Consider the following 27,306-nt stretch of genomic DNA (forward strand, 5'->3'; position numbering starts at 1 on the left):
TTCACAGCTGCATTCTTCTGTACCTTATACGCATTATCTTGCTTGCATATGGCCTTGGACAGCTCTGTGTAGGGGATCCAGCCTGTCTGACTCCTTAGAGAGGGCACTTCCAGATATCTGAGTTGTAGATAGGGTTATTTATTCCTTAAGAACACTGTAAATACAATTAAGCCAGCCTTTATTTCTACTGCACCCCCCATGGCAGAAGGGCTATCAGCAGACTGTAAAGTGGAATAAATAATGAGTGAAATAAATATCCTTAAAAGGTATATTTTTTTCTCTCTGTGCTCTTTTAACTTCAGAGATGTGTTATGACAGGGGAGACAAAGGCCCTTTCTGCCTAATCTTGTGTGCCAGAAAGGTGTTAGCATTCCTAAATAGCTGACCTTATATCACAGTACCTCAAGGCACTATAATTCCTATTAGAAATGAAGCTAGCCCTCTGCCTACTGTGAAATATGGGGAGCTTAAAGATGATTTAAAGTAATCTTTTCCCCTGCCTTCTAGTCATAAGTGGAATTTAGCTGGAACAGAGAATAGGGGCCCCAGATAAGCTCTTGACTTGCAGGGAGTGGAAGGAGTGTGTTGCAGTAAATCAGAAAGTCTGTAAGGCATGGAGTGGGGTCAGGCTTCTGACTGCAATAACCACCTCAGATAGGACACAAGTGAGATAAGCCTTGTTCTTGGGAATAAACTGTGATGGTCAGCACAAAACATTTCATCTTGCCTTCCAGGGTCTAATGCCATGAGGCTGATGTAGCTGGGTAGAGCAATGTGTTCACAGCTAGCTCTGAACTGTTCTGCCAACTAAGAAGGCACTGACTTCATAAAATATCACCCTTAAAATGTGGGTTGAACAGCACTGCTTTTGCCGGGCAGTCCGTTAAAAAGCTGGGTAGAAAACTGGACTTGCATCTGGGCAAGTTGCTTTTGGAGACAGCTGAGTAAAGGCTGTGATGTCAAGAGGTGAGCAGCTCTCAGTATCCCCCAGTGAATCCCACCAGAGGTGTCTCAGAATCACAGAATCACAGAATCGACTGGGTTGGAAAAGACCTCAGAGATCATCGAGTCCAACCCTTGGTCCAACTCTAGTCCATTTACTAGATCATGGCACTAAGTGCCATGTCCAATCTCAGTTTAAAAACCTCCAGGGATGGCGAGTCCACTACCTCCCTGGGCAGGCCATTCCAATGCCTGACCACTCTCTCTGTAAAGAATTTCTTTCTAATATCCAGCCTAAATTTCCCCTGGTAGAATTTAAGCCCATGCCCCCTTGTCCTATTGCTAACTGCCTGGGAGAAGAGACCAATCCCCACCTGGCTATAACTTCCCTTCAGGTAGTTCTAGAGAGTGATGAGGTCACCTCTAAGCCTCCTCTTCTCTAGACTAAACAACCCCAGCTCCCTCAGCCTCTCCTCATAGGTCTTATGTTCAGGTCCCTTCACCAGTCGTGTTGCTCTTCTCTGGACCCGCTCCAGCACTTCAATGTCTTTCCTGAACTGAGGGGCCCAGAACTGAACACCATACTCCAGGTGTGGCCTCACCAATGCAGAGTACAGGGGAAGGATCACTTCCCTTGTCCTGCTGACCACGCTATTTTTGATACAGGACAGGATACCATTGGCTTTCTTGGCCACCTGGGCACACTGTTGGCTCATGTTGAGCTTCCTGTCAATTAGTACCCCCAGGTCCCTTTCTGTCTGACTGCTCTCCAGCCACTCTGCGCCCAGCCTGTAGCGCTGCAGGGGGTTGTTGTGACCAAAGTGCAGCACCCGGCATTTGGCCTTATTGAACTTCATCCCATTGGAATCAGCCCATTTTTCCAGTCTATCCAGATCCCTCTGCAGAGCCCTCCTGCCTTCCAGCAGGTCGACACTCCCTCCCAACTTGGTGTCATCAGCAAATTTGCTGATGATGGTCTCAATCCCCTCATCTAAATCATCAATAAAGATGTTAAACAGGACTGGGCCCAACACTGACCCCTGGGGAACACCACTAGTGACTGGCCGCCAGCTGGATGCAGCCCCATTCACCAGCACTCTCTGGGCCCGGCCCTCCAGCCAGTTCTTAACCCAGCGTAGAGTACACTTGTCCAAGCCATGGGCTACCAGCTTTTGCAAGAGTATAGTATGGGAGACAGTGTCAAAGGCCTTGCTGAAGTCCAGATAGACCACATCCACGGCTTTCCCCTCATCCACCAGCTGGGTCACCTGATCATAAAAGGAGATCAGGTTGGTCAGACAGGACCTGCCCCTCCTAAACCCATGCTGGCTGAGTCTGATCCCTTGTCCATCCTGAAGGTGCTGTGTGATTGCATTCAGGATGATCTGCTCCATAACCCTGCCAGGCACCGAGGTCGGGCTGACAGGCCTGTAGTTGCCAGGGTCAGCTCTGCAGCCCTTTTTGTGGACTGGGGCAACATTGGCCAATTTCCAATCATATGGGACCTCCCCAGTGAGTCAGGACTGTTGGAAGATGATGGAGAGCGGCTTGGCAAGTTCTTCTGCTAGCTCCCTCATCACCCTAGGATGGATCTCATCTGGTCCCATAGACTTGTGAGGATCCAGATGGCTCAGTAAATCACCAGCTATTTCCTCCTGGAATACAAGGGGCCTATTTGGCTTCCTATATCTGTCAACCACCTCCAGAGATGAGTTGTCCTGAGGGCCACCTGTCTTACTGGTAAACACTGAGGCAAAGTAGGTATTAAGTACCTCAGCTTTCTCCTCATCTTTGTTAACTATATTTCCCTCGAAGTCCAACAGAGAATGGAGGTTTTCCTTGCCCCTCCTTTTGTTATTAACATATTGGAAGAAGGACTTTTTATTATCCCTGGCAGAATTGGCCAAGTTAACTTCAAATTGCACTTTTGTTTCCCTGATTATTTTTCTGCATGATCTAGCTATTTCCATAAATTCTTCATAAGTAGCCAGCCCTTTTTTCCACAGTTGGTAAAGTCTCTTTTTATTTCTGATTTCATTCAAAATCTCCCTGTTTAGCCAAGCCGGTTGTCTTCCCCGCCGGCTAGCCTTTCGGCACACTGGTATAGCCTGTTCCTGTGCACTCAAAACCACCTGCTTGAAGCATGTCTAACCCTCCTGGGCCCCCTTGTTTTTAAGCATTGTTTCCCAGGGTATGCTCTGAACTAGACTTCTGAATAGGCAAAAATCTGCATGATAATGCATGTTTGATTCTGAAATCCCAGTGGGCCACCTGAGACATCTTTTGTGTGGGAGGTATTATTCTTTCCTCTTATTTTGTATATGCAAGTTGTTAAGGCCTCCTTAGAGCAGACCTCCACTAGGATAATCCAAGTCAATTTTTAGAACCCACTGGCTGCACTGACCGCCATGGAGCTCAGACACAGCTCACGTACGAGCAGCCTGTGCTGCGGAGAACCACCCGTGTGCGTGTGAACCAGAGCTGACTCCCCATTGCCCCGGTACCTGTCGCGGGAAGTAGAAAAGGGTCTCAGAAAGCAGGACTGGCGGTTTCACGGTTCTTCATGAAAGTTTGCTTCCACGGCAGAGCGCACAGCTGCCCGCTGGATGGCACCAGGACTCCGCACGTACACCGCTGCTGGAGGCACGCAAGCTTCTCTCCAGCATCCCTGACTGCCCCATCACTGGGCTAAGTGGTGTTTGACAAACAGACACAGCGAGACCCTGCAAGCAAACGGCCGCAGCAACAGCGATATGTAGATGCTGGGAGGTTTAGCTCTAATTTAGCTGGGGGATTCTCTGTCTTAAAGTATATTAACATCTTACATGTGATCAGATCAAGGGCATTGGTGCTTCCACAGTGAGTCAACACTTTTTGGTATCTCAGTGGAGAGTGCATGCAGCAAACCTGTGGCAGGCATTTATAGGATATACAAGTAAATGCTGTTAATACTCTTCTCCATAGAAGCTGAAGCTGGGCTTGCTGCCTAAATGTACACCTGCAGTGTACTTACTAAAGCCAAAAACCTTTACTGAATTCACCACAGAAAGGGGAGGTGTTTGGAAATTTAGTGTTCCATTATATTATATTGTAATTCTTAATGATCTCTCATGGCTTTTTATTCATTTATTTGTCACTGCTCAGGCAGAAATGTAAATGCCTGTGACATGGAAGCCAGCTCCAAATTTACCTAAGAAACTGCTGCCGGTGGCAGAAAAGAATGAGGAAAACTTGCAAGAGAGAGCAAAACCGCCCCAAGAGTAGGATGCCCGATAGGGGCCTTTCTTGGCACCCCCATGCTGTATATAACCTTGAGGAGGAGAAGCCTCACCCTTTGGATGGCACAGGCCAGCGGGCTCTGGGTGCAGAACTAGATAGTGTCTAAGCCCAGGAACAGCACAGGCAGGCAGGGAATTAGGTCTCATATCTGCGCATCTATCTGAGGCTTAGAGTGCCGTGGGCACCAGCCCTTTCAAACCTGTTATTTATTTCTTCTACCCCCACCAAGCCAGCAACAAACAGAACAAGCACCTCCAGTGCACGTAGAAGGAGGAAAGCTAAGAGAGATGCCCAGACATGGATGGCACCGGCTGCCAAAGCTCTCTGCCCCACCATCCCGAGGTACAGCCCCAACCTTGGCTTCCCCAGCAGGGCTGCAGGCTGGGCTGCTGTCAGGGATGGCAGCAGGGTCACTGCTGGAACCACAGGCTGAACCAGAACAGTGCAGAGGTGGTTTAAAACCGTGTCCCAATATACCTAAAAATTCATCTTCCTCATTCAGGTGTAAAGTCAAAATCGAGCACCAATAGCCTGGAAATATGACCCACATATAAAAATACACAACAGGACATGTGCTCACATAATAGCAAGGGCAGATGCCTTCTGCTTCCAAGAGGTGTTGGCTAAACACAGGAAAACATTCTCTGTGTTCACATTATTTCTGCAGGTACAATGTAAAAACCATATCATCTGGGCAGTGTGTGCCTGGCCCCTCTTTAGGGACATCCACCCAGTCTCCTTCTGAAGGCATCAGTATTCCCCTCTTCACACAAGCCACTGAGAGGGCAGGGAGTTGTGGTTCATATCATTTTGCTGGAGGCAATTTGCTGCAAAATTGAGTTGGCAAGAGGGAAGATTCCTGCTATGATCACCGTGTCCAGGCTGGAACGTTCATCCAAATAGCTGCCTAAAAAGCAGATGGCTGCGAAGAGTCAGAGCTCCATGGTTAAATTTCTGCAGAAAGAAGAGATCAGCACATGTTACCTGAATAACTGTCCTGCTGAACAAAATTCACCCAGATGTTACCCTTCTAGAACAGGACAGCAGATGCTCTGCCTGCCCCCTGGGGAGGTTCTGCACCTCCTGACACTGAAACAGGCTGTGACTGAACAGCTTCTCCTCCCCAATAAAAACAAAACTCTCCTCACAGTCATATCTTGTCTCCTTTGCCTCTTCTCTTCGAATTTCATCCTTGAACATCAAATCCAAGGGATCAAGAAAAGTAGGACAGTTTCTGATCTGCCAGTGGAGCTGACCTCAACTCGCCCAAGCGCGATGGGGGCCGGAGCAAAGCCTTGTCCCAGGCTTGGGAGAGGAGAAGCTTTCTTGTGTCTCACGTTTCTCTGAGTTACTGGGAGAAGTGAATGTTTTAGATTTAATTTGCAGATCAGAACAAAAAAAAAAAGTAAGCTGCCAATAGCACACAGGCACACGTCTCACTGTGTTGTACAGGGTATGTGCCTTTTTATTCCTTTTGTTTGTGAAACATTTTTTTATTATAACTGAGTGATCGTCCAAATCATTAGAGTATCTCAGTTTAATAAGTCCTGATGGTCAGTAATAGTTATAAATTACTTTTCCAAATTTTGCCTGCATAAAAGGATGGGATTTTTTCCTGATTTCATTATATGGTCCCAAATCCACAGAACTGGATGTGTGACCTTTATTTTTATTCTTCTCACTGTTTAAAATTTCAGCTTTTGCCACTGATATATTCGAGATGCCTTTTGCTTCTCTCCCATGAGAGGGAGAAGAAAAGAAACGCCTGAAGAGATAATTATATTCATTACAGACCAGAGGAATGGCGAAGTTGGGAGAGATAAAAATATTTAAAATATGTTAAATTTTGTAGCTATATGTGTATTTGTTATAGTTGGTAGCCGGGAAGAAATATGGGTTGTCTTTGGGTTTTATAATTACATTGAAAGGAAAACAAAGCAAAAAGAAATAAAAAAGAAAGGAAACAAACAAAACAAAACAACATTAAAAAAAATCACGCACACACACAAACACACACAAAGGATGGATTTGAGGCTAAGACTCCAGACAGAGTGTCAGGCTGTTTGAGTGCAATGGCAATAGCACAAAGGCCCTGTGTGATGTAGGCCAAGCTGGTTTTTAGCTCATTTCCAGCAGTTCTTTGCTTTGTCCTGGGGTGAGAGAGTCACCTGCATGCTCAGGTGTCTCCTCCTCTCCTGGCCATGACCTGTCCAATGGCTTTTTCTCCCCGCAAGACTCTGGTTGGTATATTTGAAAATTCGACCTGCATTTCTTAAAGGTGTCAAAAGCTCTGAGATCCTGAAAAACATAGCTGACCTAAAAACCAGGATCCATTATTACAGTAAGGGAAAATATTACCACAGTAGCATAATATAATTATTGTTTGACCTAAAAAAACCCCCCATAGTGTCTTATATAGGTCACCTTTGCGATGTATGAATCTCCAAGAAGCAGTGCTGCGTTTGTACATATTTCACATTTTTTTTTTTTCTTCTTTTTTCTTTTTTTTTTGACAGTATGTAAAGAAAAATCACAGAATTGAGCCTACTCGTTGGGAAAATGATGGAAGAACCCATGAGGGAAAACTAAGGCTGGTTGCTTAATCCCCTAAAAATTCAGGCTCCTCTGCGAGCCCAGAAAAGGCCACGGATATATTGGTTTTCCTCTTTTAAATAAAATTCTTTTGTTTGTTTTTTTTTTTCAGCAGATACACTTAGGAGCAGTAAATGCAGAACATATAAAGAAAATATAGATAAAAAGGCCAATTTTTCATGGCAAAAGCAACTAGAACCTAAATTAACTTTTTAATTTATGACCTAGATTATGGTAAAGAAAAAAAGTATAGTTTCAATTTACACTCTCAGTTTACATTGATGCTAAAGAAGTCCTTCTGTTAAGAGGAACTTTTCAATTTAGACCCACACTTCATGGTCCACTGTTGAAAAAGGATTTTAAAATCTAATTTTCTGAAATGTCAGAAGTGAAATATTGCCTTTTGTGTTTGTCACAATTCCCTGTAACTCAGCAAAGCAGATATCACTGCAGTGCTTATTCGTAAAATGTGCTTTGTGAAGCTGTTCTTTGTACCCTTCTGGCAGGCAGAGGTGAAAGAGGGCAGGAGGGAAACGAAAGAAGAGTTTGGTGGTTTCAGTATTTGCACAGATTAAGGAAAATAAAGCCTTTTCAAGCCAAAGAACAAAAACTACTGCTGGTGCTTGAAACACTGTGAAAACTTACAAAGTTCAAATGAAGTTACTGAACTAAGACATAGCATATATTCAAAATAAAGCAAGTCTGCCTCCCTGAGATCAGGGTTCACTAGTACTGGATGGTGGGTCAACTGAGGGATCAATATCATGTCTGGTGAAAAGTAGCTGATGAGTAAATACTAAAGGACTTTGCCTTTAGAAAAATGACAGGCACATAAGTCATTTAGGGTGAGTTTTCTGTTTTCTCTCTTTCATGTATGCGCTGCAAAAGATTATTTTATTATTTTATTTTATTTTATTTTATTTTATTTTATTTTATTTTATTTTATTTTATTTTATTTTATTTTATTTTACTGTGGCTTTGGACTGGAATATTTTGCATTATGTTACATATTACAGTCCCAGCCATTCTGAAGAACTAGAAAAACCATTGGCAAGATCATTTTATATAAATCCAGACAAAGACAACTAAAGCATAAAGAATCTTAAGTCTAGTTATATGAATGGTTATGTGTGCACTTGCTCTTTTGTGTTTGTGAGAGGCAGTGAGAAAGATCCCTATTCAACTATAGTTACTAGTTTATATTTTTGAGACAAAAATGACTTTATTAGGAGTTAGAACACCTTCTTAAATTCAAGTATATAAGAGTTATGCGTCACATCACTATGGATAGGCATTATGTACACACATGCACGTACTTCACAAGGAAGCAAAAGTGTGCAAATCTAATTAAAAGCAACTGAAAGCAAAAAAATGGCTTTTTCAAGGTCTCCTTTAAAAAAATGATCCACAGAAATATCTTCCCATGAGTTTGTCCATGGCTGTTTGTGTAGCTGTACCAACAGACCTCGGTACCCTGGCAAACAAGCCAGCCCAGGAAATAGAAACCGCTCTCCTCCCCTCTGATAAAGCCTGACACAACAGCAAAATTTTGGTGTGACCTCGCAGCACAGAGCTGCCTTTCCTGTGACTGCAGGAGTAGCAAATCAACGCTGGTTGTGTTGCAGACTTCTGCAAATTATTGATGTTTCAGCTGGGAGAACTCGTGCGTTTTCTCAAGGAAAGGGCATTGAGAGTGACAATGTTGACTTTTTTTCTTACTTTTTGTTTGTCTGGAGAAAAAAGAAAGACACACTCATACTCCTTTTTCTGTTTTAGCGACTGAGATTGCTCAGTGATTGACAGCAGCTACGTAAGACCTAGAAGTGGAACTATCTCTCAAAATGGCAGGAGCCTTAGCATGCTCCACAGCTACTGCTGCTCTTAATTAACTCCCCTCGTTATCTTCTCTTTGTTTATGCAAGAGTGAGAAGTCCTTATTTCACCAGCTGCAAGTTTAACAAGCCTTTTCTGCTCCCCAGGAGAGCATGAGCCCTGTTCCCAAGAGAACTTCTCCCATCAAAACTTTATCTTAAGCACAAACCAGCTTCATGGTGGAAACCTCTGCTCTTTCTCACCACCCAGCATGGGTGTGTGAGCCAGAGGTCCTGAAGAAAATGATGTGATTTTGGAATGGCAATAAATCAATTTTGTCAGTGTGTAACTGCAGGAGTGAGATGGTGGGGAGTGATGGCAGAGTGAAAATAACCTTGGTCTTAACAGTTTCCATTTTTGATCTCCTGTAAACATCTCCCAAAGAGCATGAATTTGGATCCTGAGGATCCACAGGTACTTTTCCTCACCTTCACCTTCCTGACTGAGAGCTGAAGTGAGAGTGGAAGCCAGAAGAGACAGGGTGAAGGCAACTGACTGTCTCTTGGAAAAAATCTCTGCCTTGAGCAGGCAAAACTTAGTTTTTGCTGATGTGAGTTTGAAGCCAGAAATATTCTTGTTGCTACAGCTTCTGGTACTTTCTGTGACCACCAATGGACAAATAGTACTTACCATCCATCTCTCTTTTTCTCAGAAGGAGCCACCCACCACACTTGTGGCACAGTGTAAAATAGTAAACTGGTTTCTTGATACCTTACACATTCTTCTCTTCCCCTACCTGCTTGTCTAGAAGCAGCTCTTCCTGGAGGTGCTTCTATCTGAGGAATAAAGCAAGGGAAGTCTCTTAGGCAAGGGATGGGATGGGGTGGAGGCCCCTTCACCCTCACAGTGTAACATGACTGTGGGCTGTGAGCCCTTGCTGTGAGCATGAATTCACCTCGCAAATAATGGAGTGCTGATTTAAGAATTCTGTTGCTACTAGTTAGAGAAAGAGACTTAAATGTGGTGTATTAAAGAGCAGTTTAACCCTAGAACTTGTGGGCAGCCATGTGATCATCTCTGGGATGTGACCTGCCTTTAAATCAGATGGGCATTTTTCCATTCTCATGAGTCAACAACATTATGTTTGGGAGAAAACAATCTAGTAAAAGTTGGCAAATATGAGACCCAATGAGAGTTTCAGTTTGTTCTTTCATTTGCCTTTGATGAAAACTGGTTCCTGCAAAAACAGTTACTCTTCAAATATATTTTTTTTTCCCTGTTTTTGAATATCCTGCCTTTTAAGACACTGAGAGTCTGTCCTGCAGTCTGGGATGCCTTCAGTTGATGAGTTGATCTTATGTACTTATGCTGAGATTAATTACCCTCTGGAAAAGCCCTCTGTCTCGACTATGAAGGAAAACTGGCGACATCAGTTTTATTTCTACTTAAGGCAGATGGATCCCTTCAGGCACTACAGACTGGGATAAAGTTGTGCAGACTGGTTTCCAATGCAGTTCCTTTGGTGGTCTCTAAACCAGAAGGAGCTGCTTCTCATGTGTGCTGGACCACAGAGATGACTGAAGTTATGTAATGGGAAGGGACCTGTCACTTTGCCCCCATTTAGAAGTTCTTTGCAGCCACTTTTTTAGCCATGGTGCCTTGTTTGATTTTGGAATTGCCTTTTGGAATTGCCTTTGCAGTACTTGTGAAAACTTCGCTCTGCACATCACTTTAAGTTTCTGTCATGTGAAAATATTGAAGCTGGGAAGAGAATTAATGAATAATCAAATGTGAAATTGTGGCTTAGTCCAGAATGTCTCTCCCCAGGCTATTAATTTGTGTATCACCAGCTTGGCTATCATTATTGGTTACACAGTTTTGAAAGTGATTAATAAATAACCAAGATAGGTAATGTTCTTTGCCACAATGTGCCATCAGACCATTTCTTACAACCTGCACCTCAAGGGTAGATTGACAGTGGCTGTTTGGTATTTCTGTTCTGCAGATGTTGTAGAGTTTTCCAATGGAAAGGCTGGTATTTTTGATGAGCTTCTGTTGGCTGTTGTCCAGTGCACAGCAAGCACCATCGTAAGTACAATTTATTATTAATTCTTCACTCCTAACAAATCCCTTGAATGAGAAAGTAGGAAATGCTAACGATCTTGGTAGAGAATCAGTAAAGCCTGTTTCTTGGACCACTTAAAATTTGTGTAACCTTAGATACGCAAAAATTAAAAAGCTTAAAACTGCCTTTTGAAGGCACTTTTAAGGGAAGAGGTCTCCATTTAGAAATAAATAATTTAAAATGTGCTACTAAAGCATGATGTTCATGCTTTTATTGTTGCTTGTTCGTTTTTAGTTTATAATATTTACTGGATTGGAAAATCTTGGGAAAGAATAACTGTCCCTTCTGTAATTGATTGATACATTGCAGAAAGCAAAGGTTTCACATTTGGGAGAGCTTCAGGCTTTTCTGTACTTATCCTTTGTTTTAGTGGAGATTTACGTTTGTTGATACTGGTTCTTCTAGTTAGACAAATTCCTGGGTTTGGGAGATAGATGAAACTCTGAGAAAATCTATGAAGCATGTTCAAGTTCCTTCCAATTGACCTTTATCTGTAGGGCAGAGGTACAGGAGAAGAGGCTTTTGCTTTGTTCCCAGCAGGATCAAGTATATTCAGGTACTTGGTATAGCCAGAGGACAGCTTTGATGAGATATCTGGGTAGTCAGTTCAAACCCTCCTCTCCTTCCATGTGAGCCCACCTTTGGGGTTATGTCCAGCCCTACATACTTACTTATCTTCTTAGGAGGTTCTAGTCAGGTGCAGACTCCTGCAGACTCTGGTGTTGACCTCCAGTGTCCACATCAGCATGAAAACTACAGCCCCATAGAAATTTGATATTGGGGTACATCTGGTGCATCTTGAGGCACACAACATCTTCAGTAAAGCACAGGCTATGTCACCAGTGATAAAATCTTAGTGGAAATGGCGACTGACATAGCTTTTTTTCTAAGGTAACTGGATATGGGAAACACAAGGTACTGAATGTATTAGATATACGGAAACTGAACATTATGTCAGGACAATATCATCATGACATTTCGTGAGCAGATCTGGCTTGTGTCTGTCTAGCTGAGATTACGGGCAGTGTAGGTTAGTGACCATGTCTGTCTGAACTATTCCACAGGCAAACTTTCAAACAACTAAGACAGGTATATAAGTTCACTCACCTCTTGCCAGAGCAAAACAGACTCTGAGTGGGTGGTGCAGTGACAGCTTTAAAGTAAAACCCCTTCAATCCATTGAGAAAACAAGGAGCACATGTCACGGAGGCACCCCGAGGTTAGTTTAAGGGACAACAGGGTCCAAAACAACTTTTATTAAACCAGTGAGAAACAGGGTTTTACACTCCAAAAGTGACCTAAATACAGGTTTGGATATCAGTTGAGGAAAATTATTAAGGGGCAGCAACTAATACAACAGGCGGTCCACAGAGTGCATGCACATGGCTTCACCCAAAATAATGCTGGAGCCATTTCTGAGTTCGGGAGGAGTACACACTTGCCTGAACACAGTGTGGGATTATTTTAAAGAGAGACACATACTCACAGTGAGTACGGAAAGTGTACACTCGCAATTCTGAGAGGATTAATTTATAATACACTCACAATACTGCAAGGGTTAATACACGTGCAAATGTGCACGGAATATTACACGTGCTTATGTGGACGCATGGGAGGCAAATACACTCGCAACTGTGTGAGGAAATAATTTATACACGTGCTCGTGTTGAGCATGGAAAGTTACACGTGCAAATGTGCACGTAAAGTTACACGTGCTTGTATTAAGCACGGAAAGTATGTGTGCAAATGTGCACGGAAAGTATAAATATACTCGCAATCTTGCGAGAAGTTTTACTCACAGCTGTGGCGGTGAGGCAAGCGCAGTCCCCATCCCGGGGAGGGGGCTCTCGGCGGCAGCATCTTGCTCGTGCTCCGAGAGACCCACACAATGGGCGGAGTCTCGACGAGAGTCCCGTTTTTTATATTAGCTGATCAGATCTGACTGTAAGCATTCCAGAAGCTTCTCTGCACCCCCACACTGGCTGTGGGTGCCCCTGAAGCCTCCAAACATCCCCCACACTGGCCACAGGTGCCCAGCGGCTCAGTGTGCCTCCGCACTCCCTTCTCCTAATGGCCCTGGCCAGGGTGCTCTGGGGCCAAACAAAAGAAGCTGTTAGCCTCAAGTAGCAGAGAAAGAGGGAGATGTGTCTATTCCTTCCATACTGAAGGAGGGAGGGGGAGAAAAGGGGGTTTGCATCCTGCCACAGCACAGCTGAAAATGAAAACTTTCTTCTCAACATTCAAGCATTTGAACGAATATGGACACCAGACCTGGCTGGCTAATGAATCAGAAAGGGCAACTAAACAAATGAAAAAAATAAAAATCAGAATCAAATATTTCATGAGAGTGGATATAATTGGAAGATAAGTTTCATCATTCATTGTAAACATGAAACTTTACAAAGTATTTTCACAAATGTATAGGTAAAAGTGTTAAAGCATTTAAGGTTTATTGAAGGTTGTTGTGTTTTCCTTTCCCAAGATTCCTATATTTGTGTGAAGACTCAGACGTAGTGTGAAGACTCAGACCTATGATATAGTTCACTAATCATATGGAAGGAGAGAAATTATTTCTATTCTGTTTTCAGTGCACCATGATTATTATCAGAAAAAAAAAAAAAAAAAAAAAAGAAAAAAAAGAAAGAAAGTAAATTTAAGTTTCTTTTGAGAAACAAAATATCAGTTTTATTCCCTTATTCCTATACCCCACCTTTAATTTCAGAAAGAAAAAAAAATTTACAAAAAAGAAAGTTCAGCCAACCCATTCTGTTAGTGGTAAAATAATTTACTTTTCATTTTAGAAATCTGCGGCATAGTCATTTTTGAAAAGCGGCTTTCTCGACCTCAGCACTGTTCTTTGTGTATGTGCCATTATACTATTAAGACATAGCTTTTCACACAGTGCTCTAATTTTTCTGTGTAAAAGATAGATACTTGAAAAAAGGGGGGCAAGAATGATGCTTTACATTTTAAAGGTCATTAAAATAATTAGCAAGAAGCACCAGAGCAGAGTTAAGAATAAAGGAGAGCAATAAAGAGAAAAAAATAAATCCCAACAGCTTTAGCCTCCAACTCAGCCTTTCCCATGGCTGTGTTCTCATGTTTTGTGGTCTCTCATTACTGCATTTCACAGTGACATCTGAATGAAGATCGGCTACTTAAAACCTCATACATATGGTTATATATGAAATTGGTACCTTCTGACATATTAAATCATAAGCTAGCATAATGTAAGTGCTAGTACATGAAGATACATTACTTCATAGTCTCAAATATGCATTTACAAATATCTGTTCATTGTCTCCTAATGCATGGCCTTGCTTCGTTTCCAGAAAGTTTACAGAATTTTCTCTATGTTAAACCCAGGTGATCAATGGCATTGGCAGTCCCTGGGACATACTGCAATTATTTTTCTTTCCTATGTATAGGGACTCATCTTTTGTAGGACCTAAATATGATGTTTCAGAATTTGGGGATCAGTTGGAGAGAAACTGTCTTTAAACATCTACTCTGAATAACAAGGGGGGTCAACTAGGTGATCTCCACAAGTCACAAGCTCAACTATTCTGCAAAACTTTTTTTTTCTTTAAATTGTTTATTGGCTGGACATTCTTGTATTACGCAAAAATCAGCCTACATACTGGAAAATTTGTTTCTATGTTGTTTTAGATTTCTTATTACTGCCCCAAATGTGGTGCATTTGGGCACACACCAGACAATAACAGTTCAAGTCCATGGAACACGGCGCCCTGTGCAAGTTACTGCATACTTCAAAGATGAGGCAAGAAATCAGCTCCTATCAGAGAGGATTGTCTTTAACCTTAACCAAAATAACAACTACCAAGAAATGAAAAAGCTAATGGTGAGTCTATCATCATAGTGATGTAGATGTTTTAATCTGGTAATAAAAATCCTGTAATCTCTACTAGGAATATGTTGGAAGAGAGACAACACTAATCCCTAGAGGCAGATAACAAAACACCAGTTCCAGTGACAGCAGCCCCTTATTCACCCAAACAGCTAACAAAACGCCTAATGTAATTTCAGTGGTGATTGTGAGTGCTCTTTTGTGCCCAACAAGCAAGCTCAAGATTTTGTCACATGGTGATGAAAGATCCTTTCATCACTGTAGATCAGATGAAATTAAATTTAAAACCATTAAATTGTTTTATCACTGTTTGTTGTTCTGCATCACTTAAACTAAGACTGTATTCATGCCTTTGGCATACCAACCATTTTACAAACTAAGGGAAACCTTAAAAAATGCACAATCTCTTGGTCAAAAAACTGCAATGTTTCTGCAGACCTCTAGGTTGATTGATTCTATTTTACATCCTGCTTTTCATCATTTGTTTCTGATATGATGCACTGAAGTCTGGCAGCATTCAGTTCAGAAGTACTGGTTTGGGCTGTCTGGTTGGAAAACAGAGCACAGCTAAAATCTGAGCTTTTGGATCAGATTCCTCTTGAGCAGGATATTTAGAAACATCATATTAACCTGCATGAGGTAAAGCTCTAATTTCAGGGCCAAGATTGTGGCAAATGAAGGATTGCAAGATGCTGATACAGCTACCAACTGACATCGTAAGTGGAATTTACCATGCACGTATACTGAAGTCACTGGGCTTGAGTTATTGCCCTTGGACAGAAAAATGTGCTTTTCTGTGGTGGAAAACGAGGGAAGTAGATAGTATTTCTACTTACAAATAAATATTCACTCAGTAAGAAAGATATCATTGAATATATTCTGTTTAATTGTGCTCATAAAATCATTTAAGCACTCCAGCTGTTTTTGGCCCTCAGCTGTGTGGCTCCAAAGTTACCATGTTCATGTCTGACTCGCGGGGTTTTTCCTTTTGTCTTTCTCAGGTCAAGCCAGGGACTCTGCAACAGGATCTGTTCAAGAAGAGGAATCGACCCCATATTCTGCTAGTCACCGAAAGCAGGGAGCTTTTTAAGGACACCGCTCACAGCACTCGCATCCTCTTGTCTTCCAGAAAAGGCTACATTTTTATTCAGACTGATAAGCCTATATACACACCGAAGTCCACAGGTTAAAATACAAATGTTGCATTTCAGATACTGAATATAGATGTTACAAGGGCACTATCAGAAAAAGTAACAATGCCTTGGTCCTTCCCCATCTAAATCCTTCTTATTTAACCCCAGCTATCTCTGTGCTTACCAGCCAGGCCAGATTTTGAGCCCGCTTTCTGCAGCCAGGGTTCTGCAGGGTCTGCACTTTGCAGCAATCCATGTGGAAATGCCACCACAATCAAAAAGCTTTCCTCCTAACAGGAGCCATTAAAAAAATCTGCTCCTTTTTGTTCAAAAAGCTTAATGACTTTCCTTTGGAAAACAAAAATTGTGAGAAACCCGCAAAAAAACTCCTATTGCTTCTGCTTGCAACACCAGCAGTAAGTATTCTTTGCACTTTAAGACCACATCTGTTTTTTTAATTAACAATTTAATTAAGTAACAAGAGATGGAACTTTAAAAGGTTCTTGAGTTTGGTTGCAGGCCTTGACTACAGAAGGAATATAAAAGTGAGTGAAGTGCCCTCAGTATTCTTCTGAATTTGTTTCAAAAGATATATGGTCTGTCATGTAACACACAAAGCCTGTGGAAGAACGGGGGGGGTTTTATTTGTTTGTTTTTTGTTTTTTTTTTCAAATGTCTCAGACTTCTTTTCATTAAAATAAAACGTTTTATCCTAAATTCAGTAATCTAGTTTAGAGCTTGTAATAATTACTATTTAGAACGGCCAGAAATAAATATGTGAACACATTTATTCTTCTGTTAAACAGTAAAATACAGAATCTTCATTCTGGACAATGCTATGAGGCCAACAGATGATACGGTTACAGTTGCTGTGCTAGTAAGTATACAAAAACCCCACATTGTTTATGAGTGCTTCTTCAGCACAGAAACTACGAAAAACTTTGACAAAATACCCGAGAGTAAAACTATAGCTGTGTCTCCTCTCCAGAAGTCAGTATTTACACATCGTCAGATATGTATAGTCATTTTTAGCCAATAGCAGGAGCATGGAGGAAAATGTAACATGTAAATATTAAAGTAGGAAAGTAAGCAGAGCATTTTATTTTCCTTAGGACTAGTATGTGAATTTGAGCTTTTGGATGTAAACATTTAACACCTTATGCATAATTTTATGTTTGTTGTCTCTCAACAGAATTCAAAAGGGATGGTGGTTAAAAAGTCAGATCGGAAAATAAAATCAGTGTTCAGTGAAAGCCTTGAAATACCTGACATTGCCGAGTACGTTACTGCGGTGCCTTGTGCATTAAAACAGTCTTCACATCAAAATGTCTCTTGCAGCAGAACTATCTTCAAGCTAAAAACAGGAGTCTTGTCCTTCTTCTCTTCTCTTCTCCTCTCTTCTCCTCTCCTCTCCTCTCCTCTCCTCTCCTCTCCTCTCCTCTCCTCTCCTCTCCTCTCCTCTCCTCTCCTCTCCTCTCCTCTCCTCTCCTCTCCTCTCCTCTCCTCTCCTCTCCTCTCCTCTCCTCTCCTCTCCTCTCCTCTCCTCTCCTCTCCTCTCCTCTCCTCTCCTCCCCTCTTCTTTTTTACTTATTGTGAATTGTCTCATTTACTGTTTCTTCAGAACTGGACGTGCACTAAAGCAGATGCTTTTGCTCTGATGTCACTTGAGAAGCCTCATGGTGCACTGCCGGAGTGTGAGGGCAGGGCAGTGGTTGCTCTGGATCCAGCCTTGGAGCCTCCAGCCATGCAGGGGTCCAAACCTGAGCTGGTCACCCCACATGCCCTTCTCAACACTGTAGAGAAAGTCACACATTTAGGCTGCAACTCATCTGATGTGTTTTAGGTACCTATGTCAGGATGAGATGTACCACATCTCAGCACTGCTTTTCTTCATTGGGCGTAGAAGAGCCCAAGGGGACCTGGGCAGATGAAATACCTCACAGTATGAAGTCTGAAGTGAGGATGACTAACCTCACATGCTATTAGCAGGATCAAACCATCCAGATTCATCTCCCTTTCCTGTTGAAGTACTTAAGATTTTTAACTGCTGAACTGCTTGAATCACCTTTCAAAGTTGTCTTTCACCATGGGGCAGAGATTGAGCCTATGGTTAATATCTTTTTTCTTTTAAGCATCTTGGAAAGATGAGCCCAGAATTTAATTTTAAAATTCTACAATCAGTAATTTTTGTCCTGGTAAGGAAAAATTCAGCAAACTTGCCAAATATCTGCTCAATTCTATGACTACCTTCAGGAAAGCACTTCTGTAAGGGCTGAGTTTGCAAATTGTAATTAATTACCTCTGATTTCAATCCCTCAAGCTTTTACTTAACATTCAGTGTGTTTTGCATGAATTTGATGTAGATTGATTTTCACATCACAGTGAAGATAAACTACAGGAAATATAGTTCTCTATTTCTGAGGGTTTTCAAAGGCAGTGCATGTAACATGTGGTTTGCAAATATGTTATCTTGCAGTTCCGCATAAAGTCTTCTTGATTGTTTCCTAGGACATGTGGAAGTATGTTGCTGCATACTCCCAGCAAAGAGAAATCCATCAATAAATTAGTTTGGAATGAGATCAAAGCAGTGAAAAGAGTAGCATTTAGTGATAATTTAAATATATTAGCATCATAAAATATCTGAGGAATCCTAATTAACTATTTTCTGCTGAATCTGAACTTTAGGCCTGGAACTTGGAAAATCAAAGCCTGGTTTCATCAGTATGAAATGTCTAATGCTTCTGCTGAATTTGAAGTTAAAAATTATGGTAAGAGAATATTTAATTTGCATTATAAATGTATTACTTCATCACCGTGTGTTAAAAAATATACCACAATGACTAAACCTGACTGTAGTTAGACACTAAGGATGAGATTCAGAGTGTTTCAGTCCCTCATTGCTATCTCTGGTTTTGTATGCCTTCCACTTGTATTTGGAAAAAAACTTAATTCTTATACAGACTTAGTAGCTTTAATGTTTTTCACAAAATACCCTGTTTTGGAAGGGCTCTCCTAGTGCAGAAAAAACATGGAGATTAGCTCCATTTTAAAACCATTGCAATTCTGGCTGAAGTTTTCAGTAAACACTAAGATTATAATAATAATAATAATAATAATAATAATAATAATAATAATAATAATAAGCTACCTTTTTCTCTCAGTAGAATTCAGTCTGGAAATCGATTAGAATTATTCCTGTACTCAGGGAAGATTTTTTTAAAGAAAGGGCATTGTGTACCAAGAAAAAATGTAGAAATTTAACAATTTGGGGTAAGAAATGGCTTGACTTATTTGCACTGGAATTATGCTTTCATGTAAAATTTAGTGTGTTTTATTTGGTTGGGGTTTTTTTGTTTCTTTAAAGACAAAATAAAACCTCATGATTATATGAAAAATCTCAGTTTAGTAAAATGGGTTTTAGCTTAGCTAGTGGGTATAGCAGAATAATAGAGATTACCGAATCCTCTGCCAACACCTACATCCAAGAACAAATTGCTCTAGATATATCTACAGTAGCAAATAGTTGGGCTCTACAGGAGCAAACTGCAGAGTGACACAGCTGATGCTGAGGGCCTCATGTCCACACTCAACCCATTTCAGGGTGGGTTTACTTCAGACTGATTCTTGTCCAGGACACTTAATGCCCATTAGCAATTAGAGCTTATCTTCTGGCTTATTTTCCTTGTAAACAAATCAATTTTCTGTGCTCAAAGTCTGCTCCACTATGTGAAGAAAAGCAGAATAAGGGAAGATGATAAGGGGACTTGCTTCAGAAATGCACTGCTAATTCAAACAAAAACATTCTCTCAGTGGGTGTTGCCGCAGGCCAGGAGTTTAAGGTATGTTTGAAACTCGTGTGTCATGACCTTTTGTCTTCTTTTTTTTTGATGCAGAACTTCCATCTTTTGAAGTCAAACTCATCCCACTTCAGCCTTACTACCACATCTTGGATGAAAACTTTGTGTTTGATATTGAGGCAAAGTAGGTGTGCTCACGGCAAAGCTGTTTTAGGAGGCAGATAAGCAGACAATGAACGTTCCAGCTTCTTCCTTTTTCTTGTCATTAACAGTTAACCAGTCTCTGGCTTGAATCTGACTTCAATTTTATATACTCTCTGTTTTCACTAACTCCAGATATTAGTGTAAAATGCTACCTGTGGTGGTGGTGATCAAAATGGAACAAGATTTTCTGAATATTTTAGTTTTCTAGTAAAAAGGTGACTATTTAGGATTTTCCTCTGTAGTGCCAGGTGAGGTTCCATGCAAACTTATAACCTGCTTTTCTTCACTTTTTGGTTTAAAAATTTGGAAACACTCTAAAGTCTCAGATGTTGCTATTTAATGTAATTAGGGTAGAGATGTATTCAAGTTTAGGTAAGACATTTTCTCAAAGCCCAGTGAAGTTTAGAAGTAATAAGCTAGCGCTTATTTGAGAGTAATGATTTTATGCAGAACTGCCTGCAGGTGAATAAATACAGTTAATCAGCGGAGTTTCTGTGACCACCACTACAGACACATGTTACTGCAGAGTAGGGTGACACTGATCTGGATGAGTTGTGGCTACAAAGCTCTCAGACTGGCCAGACCATGAGGCAAGATTTGAAGGAGAATAAATTACACTTGATCCCATATCAATTTAGAATAGCATCAAACATACAGTAACTTGGAAAGTCGGGCAATTAAAATTCAACCCATCAAAATATTTTTAATACTTTGGAAGAATCAGACTGAGCCTACATTGAATAAGTATTTCGTGTTGTGTTGCTCCAGTTTTTTTGATCCCACACTGACAGATCTAAATTTGCTAAATGATCTAACAGTGGCTCACCAACATATATCAAGACTTCTTGGCTGCTGAACCTTCCAGTTTCTTAGGAGTGGAAATACTGAATGAGTTCCTGTTAGGAGAATGTTCTTCCTTTGTTTACCACTCAGCTGGAATACAAAATTACTAGAACTATCTTGGCCACTTGCACATTGGGAAGATGGAGAGAGAAATCAAAATGTTCTCTGGAGACTTAGCTTTGTATCTCCTTTTCAGTGAAGTGACCACTTCCGCAACTAGAGTCGATGCCTTTGGTAGGATATGTTTACATGAGATTTGTAGGTCCAGGATCTTCATGCCAGTCATTTAAGTGAAGTGGTTCAGTGTGGCATTAGTTCAGATGTTATAAATTTGATTTACAGTTAGATTTTAAATCTGTTCTAAAGATGACTCAGTGAAAAAAAAAAAAAAATCATGGTATGAAAATGCTCATACTGATTAAAGAGTATGTGATTCACAAATGGGATCACACAGAGTTATTGTAGCTAGTACAGTTAATGTATTCAGTGTTAAACAGTGGGCAGATTTTTCTGTACAGTAATGATACTCAAGATAGTAGAAAATGAACTGTGTACATTTTATTAAATAATCAGTATTTATCCATTCACTGTTAGTATTTTGAGTATTAATGGTTTGCAATTATTTTTTAATAACATGAATATTTACACAGATTACACTGTTGGGAGATGTTTTAACAGTGACACTAGATTCTATAATAAAAACCTACTAAATCTACAGAATAACTTGTATAATTTTATCAGGGTATTTCATTAAATTTCCCAGACAAAACCCCTTTGAGAGTTACCTTTTACAACCATAGATATAATTGAGTAGTATAAGAATATCTTATTGATAAGTCTCCGTTGGATAGGTTGTGTCTGCCTCAGTAGCTGATGGGGATGACAGAGAGGAGACAACCAACACAGAAGGGAGGAAATATCTAGGTATAGAAATTGCTAATATACAAATAAGAATAAAAAAGGCTGTTCTATACAAATAGTTTGTGACTTTGTTGAGCACTGACACTAATAACTTTGTAAGTAATTAGGCTTTCAATAGCCTTCAACTAAATACACATTAAACATTAGCATTGAACTATGTGAGCATATGTGACTGAAGTCCCATCGCTACTGCTGTGGTTTCTTTTTGATGTCGGAAAGCCCTCCAAACTGAGAGCAGCAAACAAATTATTATCATACTTAAACATTATTCAACATCTGTTGGGATATTATTTCTTAGGTGCTTTCCTTACACGAGGAATTACTCTCATACATTAGGACACTTGTCTGCATTTGGATGTGGTACAAAAAAAATATATTTGACCAACCTGGGTAGTAGATTAAACAGTTCCAGGAAAGGTTCCTGCGCCGCAGAGCTGGGCTGCTGACGGTTCAGCTGGTGCATGGCACAGGCTCGGGCTCAGCTGCAGAGCGCTCCCCAAACAATTCCTGGAAACTCTTTGTGAGGAAGCACAGACCAAGGTCCACACCAGGTCTGCATGTGGCCACCCCGCTGTGAAACACAGGACGTTTAGTAGAGCAGACACGGGCTGTGCTGTGCCAGCTGGCCACAGCCTCCCAGACAGCACTGCAGTTGTTTAATTTAATGTAATTTAATTAACCTGGTTCAACAAGGTGCAGTCACTATATTTGCTGCATGTATCCTGGCACTGTATTCACATGGAACATTGGGCCTTCACCCCCACAGTTCTAGTGGGTTTTATTTCAGGTGTAAATTAATCCCTGGCCATCTTATACCATGTTGGTCTTCTACCTGCTGTCCTTGAGCTCTTCACCTTGACTGTGCTGCTCCCTCCTTTCCCCAGCACACCCTGAGAGAGCAGACAGAACCCTGGACCCACCTCCTTTTGCTTGGCTGAACAAACTAAACTCTTCTAATCCCCTCTTGCTCACTTTTGCTTCTTTATTTGGTTCTATTGAATAATCATTAGCTTTAATCATGATTACTTGATGTTGTGTGAAGTGATATCAGATAAGTGGCTTTAATATTTTAATATTTTCTAAAATTTTCTCTTCATTTTATTGTAGCACTCAATTTTGAGTTTATGGACTGTGCAACTCCTTCATATATATACTTCACTACTCATTAACATAATAATTTAAGAGGAAAAATGGAGGTGAATGACTGGATACCCCTATCTATTGGAAAAGGTCCCAGTGGTACTACACAGGCCTGCCTGACTTTCATCAAAATCAAGATATGGAATTCCTGATAATTGAACTTATTACTCTGAACTGGCCACGCATGTAGTGAACAGCTATTTGGTATATTGACTGTTGCTTCCCGCAGTTACTAGTTCTGGCATTTTAAGCAGTTTTCATAAGAACTGCCTCTCAGTTATTTTCACTGGCATGGATCAGTGCTGCTGATCAGATCAATTTGAAAGAGGCTTTGTTTAAGCAAAAATAAGCCTTTACAGAACTGAGGTGAAGCAGGATGTCCACAAGTAACAGACACCGCCACGGCCATGACAGGTCTCATGTAGCATATCACATGCTTTGCTGCAGGGGGTTTACTTGAGTAAGAAGCCTGCCAGGTGCAGCAACATGCCCTGTCCTCTCTCTCCATGATCTATATGGAGAGGTGTTCTGGCCAGATACCTATCCAGAAAAGACTTCACTTTCAAGAGGTGTCACTGTGTGACACTGCCTAAATCCACGGGAAAGACATGGGCTTAAGGGTGTCTATTCTGGCTAATGCAGGTTTCAAAATTTCAACAGGCAGGATCTGCCTCTGGGAGTCTTCAGAGGTACCAAATACTTTATATCTGTCCCTAAGGCAATTCTCTGGACCCTTATTTTAAATGCTCTGCTCACAAGGTGCCTCATACAAAGGAATTAGCTGTTCATCCAAGCTCCCTTTGAAGGGTGTGATGTATCCACATGTGATTCTGCCAATGTGATTTACTCCATGTCTGCACTTGAAATCACCACTTTGTACATGGACCAGGAGAAGTCTTCGTGTTTGTGTTATCAGTGAAGCGAGACTATTTTTCTGATTTCAAGCTATTAGTTAGACATGACATGCCTACAGATATCCCTGTTTTATTTCAGCATAAAATTATTAGTTTGATTTATGCTTGCTTTTTATTAATGTAATGATTCACCTCCTCACCTTTCTTCCTTCCAAAGACACTCTTACGGGAAAGGGATTCAAGGTGCTGCTTATGTGCGGTTTGGCATAATTGATGAAAATGAGAAAAAAGTCTTTGTTCCAGGCCTGGAACAACAGCTATCAGTAAGTACTGGAGCTCAGTGGAACTATTCTGATTTATCCCAGATGAGCTGAATATTGTCAGAAAACATTGAAATATAGATCCTTGTAATACCCTCGTCATACTATAAGCAACATTTATTTTTATTTTAATGTCAAGAAACAAGCAAGGGCTGTCATTTTTTTTTCTACTTTTGTTTTAGATTCAAAATGGAAAAGGAAGAGTTACTTTAAATACTACACTTCTGGAAGAAAAATTGAGAAAGAGTATTTCCACTCTGGAAGGGTTTCATTTATATGTTGCTGTTACCACTGTAGAAACTGCAAGTGAGTACATCGTGCCTCTACATAGTTACCATCTGTAATATTTATATTGATATTTCTCTAGTGAGACCCTTCATATGGGAAAGCTTGTCCCACTGGACCAACCTTCACTGCAAAGCTTGCTCATGCTGTAGCACATGCTAGTCTCATCTGACCCCCTTCTTTGCACAAACTTATCTTGGGTGGGATTCACTTATCTGAACACAAATGTCCAGTACCACTTTAAATGTCCTGTTTAGTTCTGTGGGATCTTCTACTCCTGCTTCAGCAGTGCTCAGGTCTCCTGTTAGTACTCTCCTGTAGGGTCTGTCACACATTAAACAGCCCTATGAGGAATCTAAGATAACCTAGTCCATCCAAAGTGGCTCCAGACACCTGTATGAACTCAGAAAAATTGCCATCCTTGAGATATTGTTGGAGCACTTGCCTCAGCCATGTCTACTCCTTCTGTACAGACAGAGTTATTAGTTGAGCTTGGTATCTTAACTTGCTTTGTACCATAGCTGGCTAAACTGTTAGTCTAAAGGTAAGGAACACATACTACAGCTGCAGTGAAATGCAGAGGAAGATCTAGTTCTTGTAAGTCCTGCATGTCGTCTTATGCTTCCCCACAGTTTTGTCATGCTCTGATACTTGGCATATGCACAAGTGCAATACAGTCCAAATAGCTTGGTCTTGGTCTTCATCTGGGACATGGGCCTGGAGCATGCCTATCCAGAAGTTTTTCAGTGGCTGTCTGCATTTACTGGGGGACAAGTAAATATTTCCACAAAATCATTACAAGGGATTTGTTTGCATATTTGTTCACAGCAGTGCTAAGCACACTGAGGAGGCCCCCAGATATCTTAGAGCTATACACAAGTGAGCACTGAGTTGGATTAGATGTAGTGGTCAATGGGTTATTTGGGTTGTAGCAAGTGTTATTGTTAGTAATACGAGGCTAAGGTGAGAGATGCAACTTCAGTGCTGAGTTGCATCAGCGATGAAGCTGACCTTTCCAACATGGACAAGATTTTTCTTGTTGTTTCTATGGAGATTGATCCCTTTTATTTTGGATATCTGAAAGTAAAGTATTTTGTCAGAGCTTGACGCTCAGGCATTTTATATAGTCAGTACAGAGAATGGATGGGATGAACTGCACTCTCTATATGTCTATTCCCATTGGCTATAGAAGGACTGTAGTTACTTAGTTTAGAAATACTAGGATACTCAAAATCCCTAAGCATTAATTAGGATTCCGTAGAATCCTAAAATTAAGTCCAATGCATTGCAATTGTGCAATTCTTTGCTATAATCTACCATAGGTACTTACATGCAGTATTGCCCAAACATACATTGCAAAAGCAAAAGAGACTGAAAGACCTCCTGTTAACACACCAATATGATGGACATAAAATCTCATGGTGGGGAGGTCTCTACCATATTGTGCACATACCTCTTGCCCTTGCATGCAGACTGCCTCCCCACTTGTGTACTTTTGGGGTTTGGTATTAATTAGATGCATGACAGGGCATGGCGGGTGTGCTTTACTGACACCTCTCAACCTTGGAGTGTTGAAGTGAAAAATAAGGACATTGAAAGTATGTGTCTAAATGCACTTTGTTTAAAGCAAGCCATGTAACTGGTTTTGGTTTTAGAAGCAGTTACGGGTAATGGTTTAACCAGCAGTTAACTAGAAGAATGAGTGGTTTAACTAGAAGAATCCTAGATGGGAAGCAGACATTCAAGCTGCCTTATAGGTGCAAATTTGCAGTAGACGATATTTGGCAATATTAACTCTCACCACTAGACAAAAATGAAACAAACAAAAACAGCAACAAAAACAACAAACTCTCTACAGTTTTCTGTTGGACACTGATGTAAGCTTCCCCAGGACAGAATCCCCAGCAGCTGGGAAAGGGAGGTGCACAGCCACAGTGGCTCCTGTGGTACCAGTGTGCCCCATGTTTACAGGCACCTTGTTCTGATCCGTGTGTTAAGGGGGCATTGTTGTGTCGTGAGTAACAAACCACTTTGCAGGTCTCCATGTCTGAGCTGTTGAGAGCACACATCTGCCTGTGCCGGCTCTCTGGAGCACCACACACGTTGCGCTGCCCCGGCACTGGCCTGTCCCAGGTTCTGTTACCTACTGCCTGCCCCCATCTCTTGCTCTTCCCAGGACTGAAGCTCTTTGGGGGAGGATCACATTTCAGTTTTCTTTATATGCACTGCTAAAGATGCAATTAATCTTGAAAACAGAAGTGATGGATGCTATGATAACACACAGGTACATAGTTATTGCTCCTGCAGCAACACATACTGTTTGATGTTAACAGGTGGTGAGATGAGGGAAGAAGAACTCAGCAATGTGAAGTTTGTGAAATCTCCTTATGTTGTTGATCTGTCTAACACCAAAAAGTATTTTGTGCCTGGAGCCCCCTTCTCTGTTGTGGTATGTAGCATTTAGCTGACTGTGTAGGTCTCCCTCCATAACAAGGGAATGCCCTGTTTATAAAATCCTCATCTGATCCAGTGGGAGTTCTGTAGGACAGAGACCTTCAAGAATTAGTCCAATATGGAGCTACTGTTTGTGTGTCTGGTTTGTCTCATTTCAGTACACACAGAGTATGAACAGGGAGACTGAAGCCAGAAAAAGCTGTATTTCTGTTCTGGACGTCATTTGTGCACTGTTGCACTATAAGGTTTTATAAAACATGTAGCAGTCTTTTCGTCACTTCCATATCAAAAGATTAAAACAATAATAATACTTTATCAAGTTAGTCCACTATCAAAATAAAATTATTCTAAAACAGGGTATCGGGGGCGGAGGGGGGGGGTGCTAATGCATTTAAGTTTTTTTAAGTTTTAAACTTCACACCTTCAAATTTTTCCACAAAAAGTTTAAGTTAGAAATTTGCCTTATAATAGTTAAAGACAAATACCCCTGGGATCAGCTGAGATCTAGTAGATACTAAGTGAAAATCTGGGGCAGCTGTTAATCTGTGTTCACAGAATTTTACCTTAGCTGGAGTCCAGACTGAGTCAGTTGTTACCTCCTTCTCTCAAAGCTCAAATTTTCAAACACTAATGTGTACAGTTTTGTATTTCTTCTCAGTTTATAAAAATAATTTCTTCTTGTTTGTGGGCATTTTTTTAAACCAAGTCATTTCCTTAAAGTAACAGAAAAACATTTT

At 41.0% G+C, this 27,306-nt stretch overlaps 1 protein-coding gene across 1 annotated transcript in view; it reads left to right on the forward strand.

The window, feature by feature from the left end:
• The window catches only part of LOC102094160 (complement C4), a 62,295-nt gene that overhangs the window by 2,074 nt on the left and 32,915 nt on the right, over positions 1 to 27,306 (forward strand). The window contains exons 2-11 of the mRNA XM_021286881.2: positions 10,631 to 10,713; positions 14,420 to 14,612; positions 15,620 to 15,803; positions 16,558 to 16,628; positions 16,944 to 17,029; positions 18,437 to 18,519; positions 19,645 to 19,732; positions 23,728 to 23,833; positions 24,013 to 24,136; positions 26,449 to 26,564. Of these exons, the coding sequence (XP_021142556.1) occupies positions 10,649 to 10,713; positions 14,420 to 14,612; positions 15,620 to 15,803; positions 16,558 to 16,628; positions 16,944 to 17,029; positions 18,437 to 18,519; positions 19,645 to 19,732; positions 23,728 to 23,833; positions 24,013 to 24,136; positions 26,449 to 26,564 (1,116 nt within the window). The 5' untranslated portion in view covers positions 10,631 to 10,648. The remainder of the gene's footprint in view (positions 1 to 10,630; positions 10,714 to 14,419; positions 14,613 to 15,619; positions 15,804 to 16,557; positions 16,629 to 16,943; positions 17,030 to 18,436; positions 18,520 to 19,644; positions 19,733 to 23,727; positions 23,834 to 24,012; positions 24,137 to 26,448; positions 26,565 to 27,306) is intronic.

The sequence above is a fragment of the Columba livia genome, chromosome 1 (genome assembly GCF_036013475.1).
Source record: "Columba livia isolate bColLiv1 breed racing homer chromosome 1, bColLiv1.pat.W.v2, whole genome shotgun sequence".
Classification (NCBI taxonomy): domain Eukaryota; kingdom Metazoa; phylum Chordata; class Aves; order Columbiformes; family Columbidae; genus Columba; species Columba livia.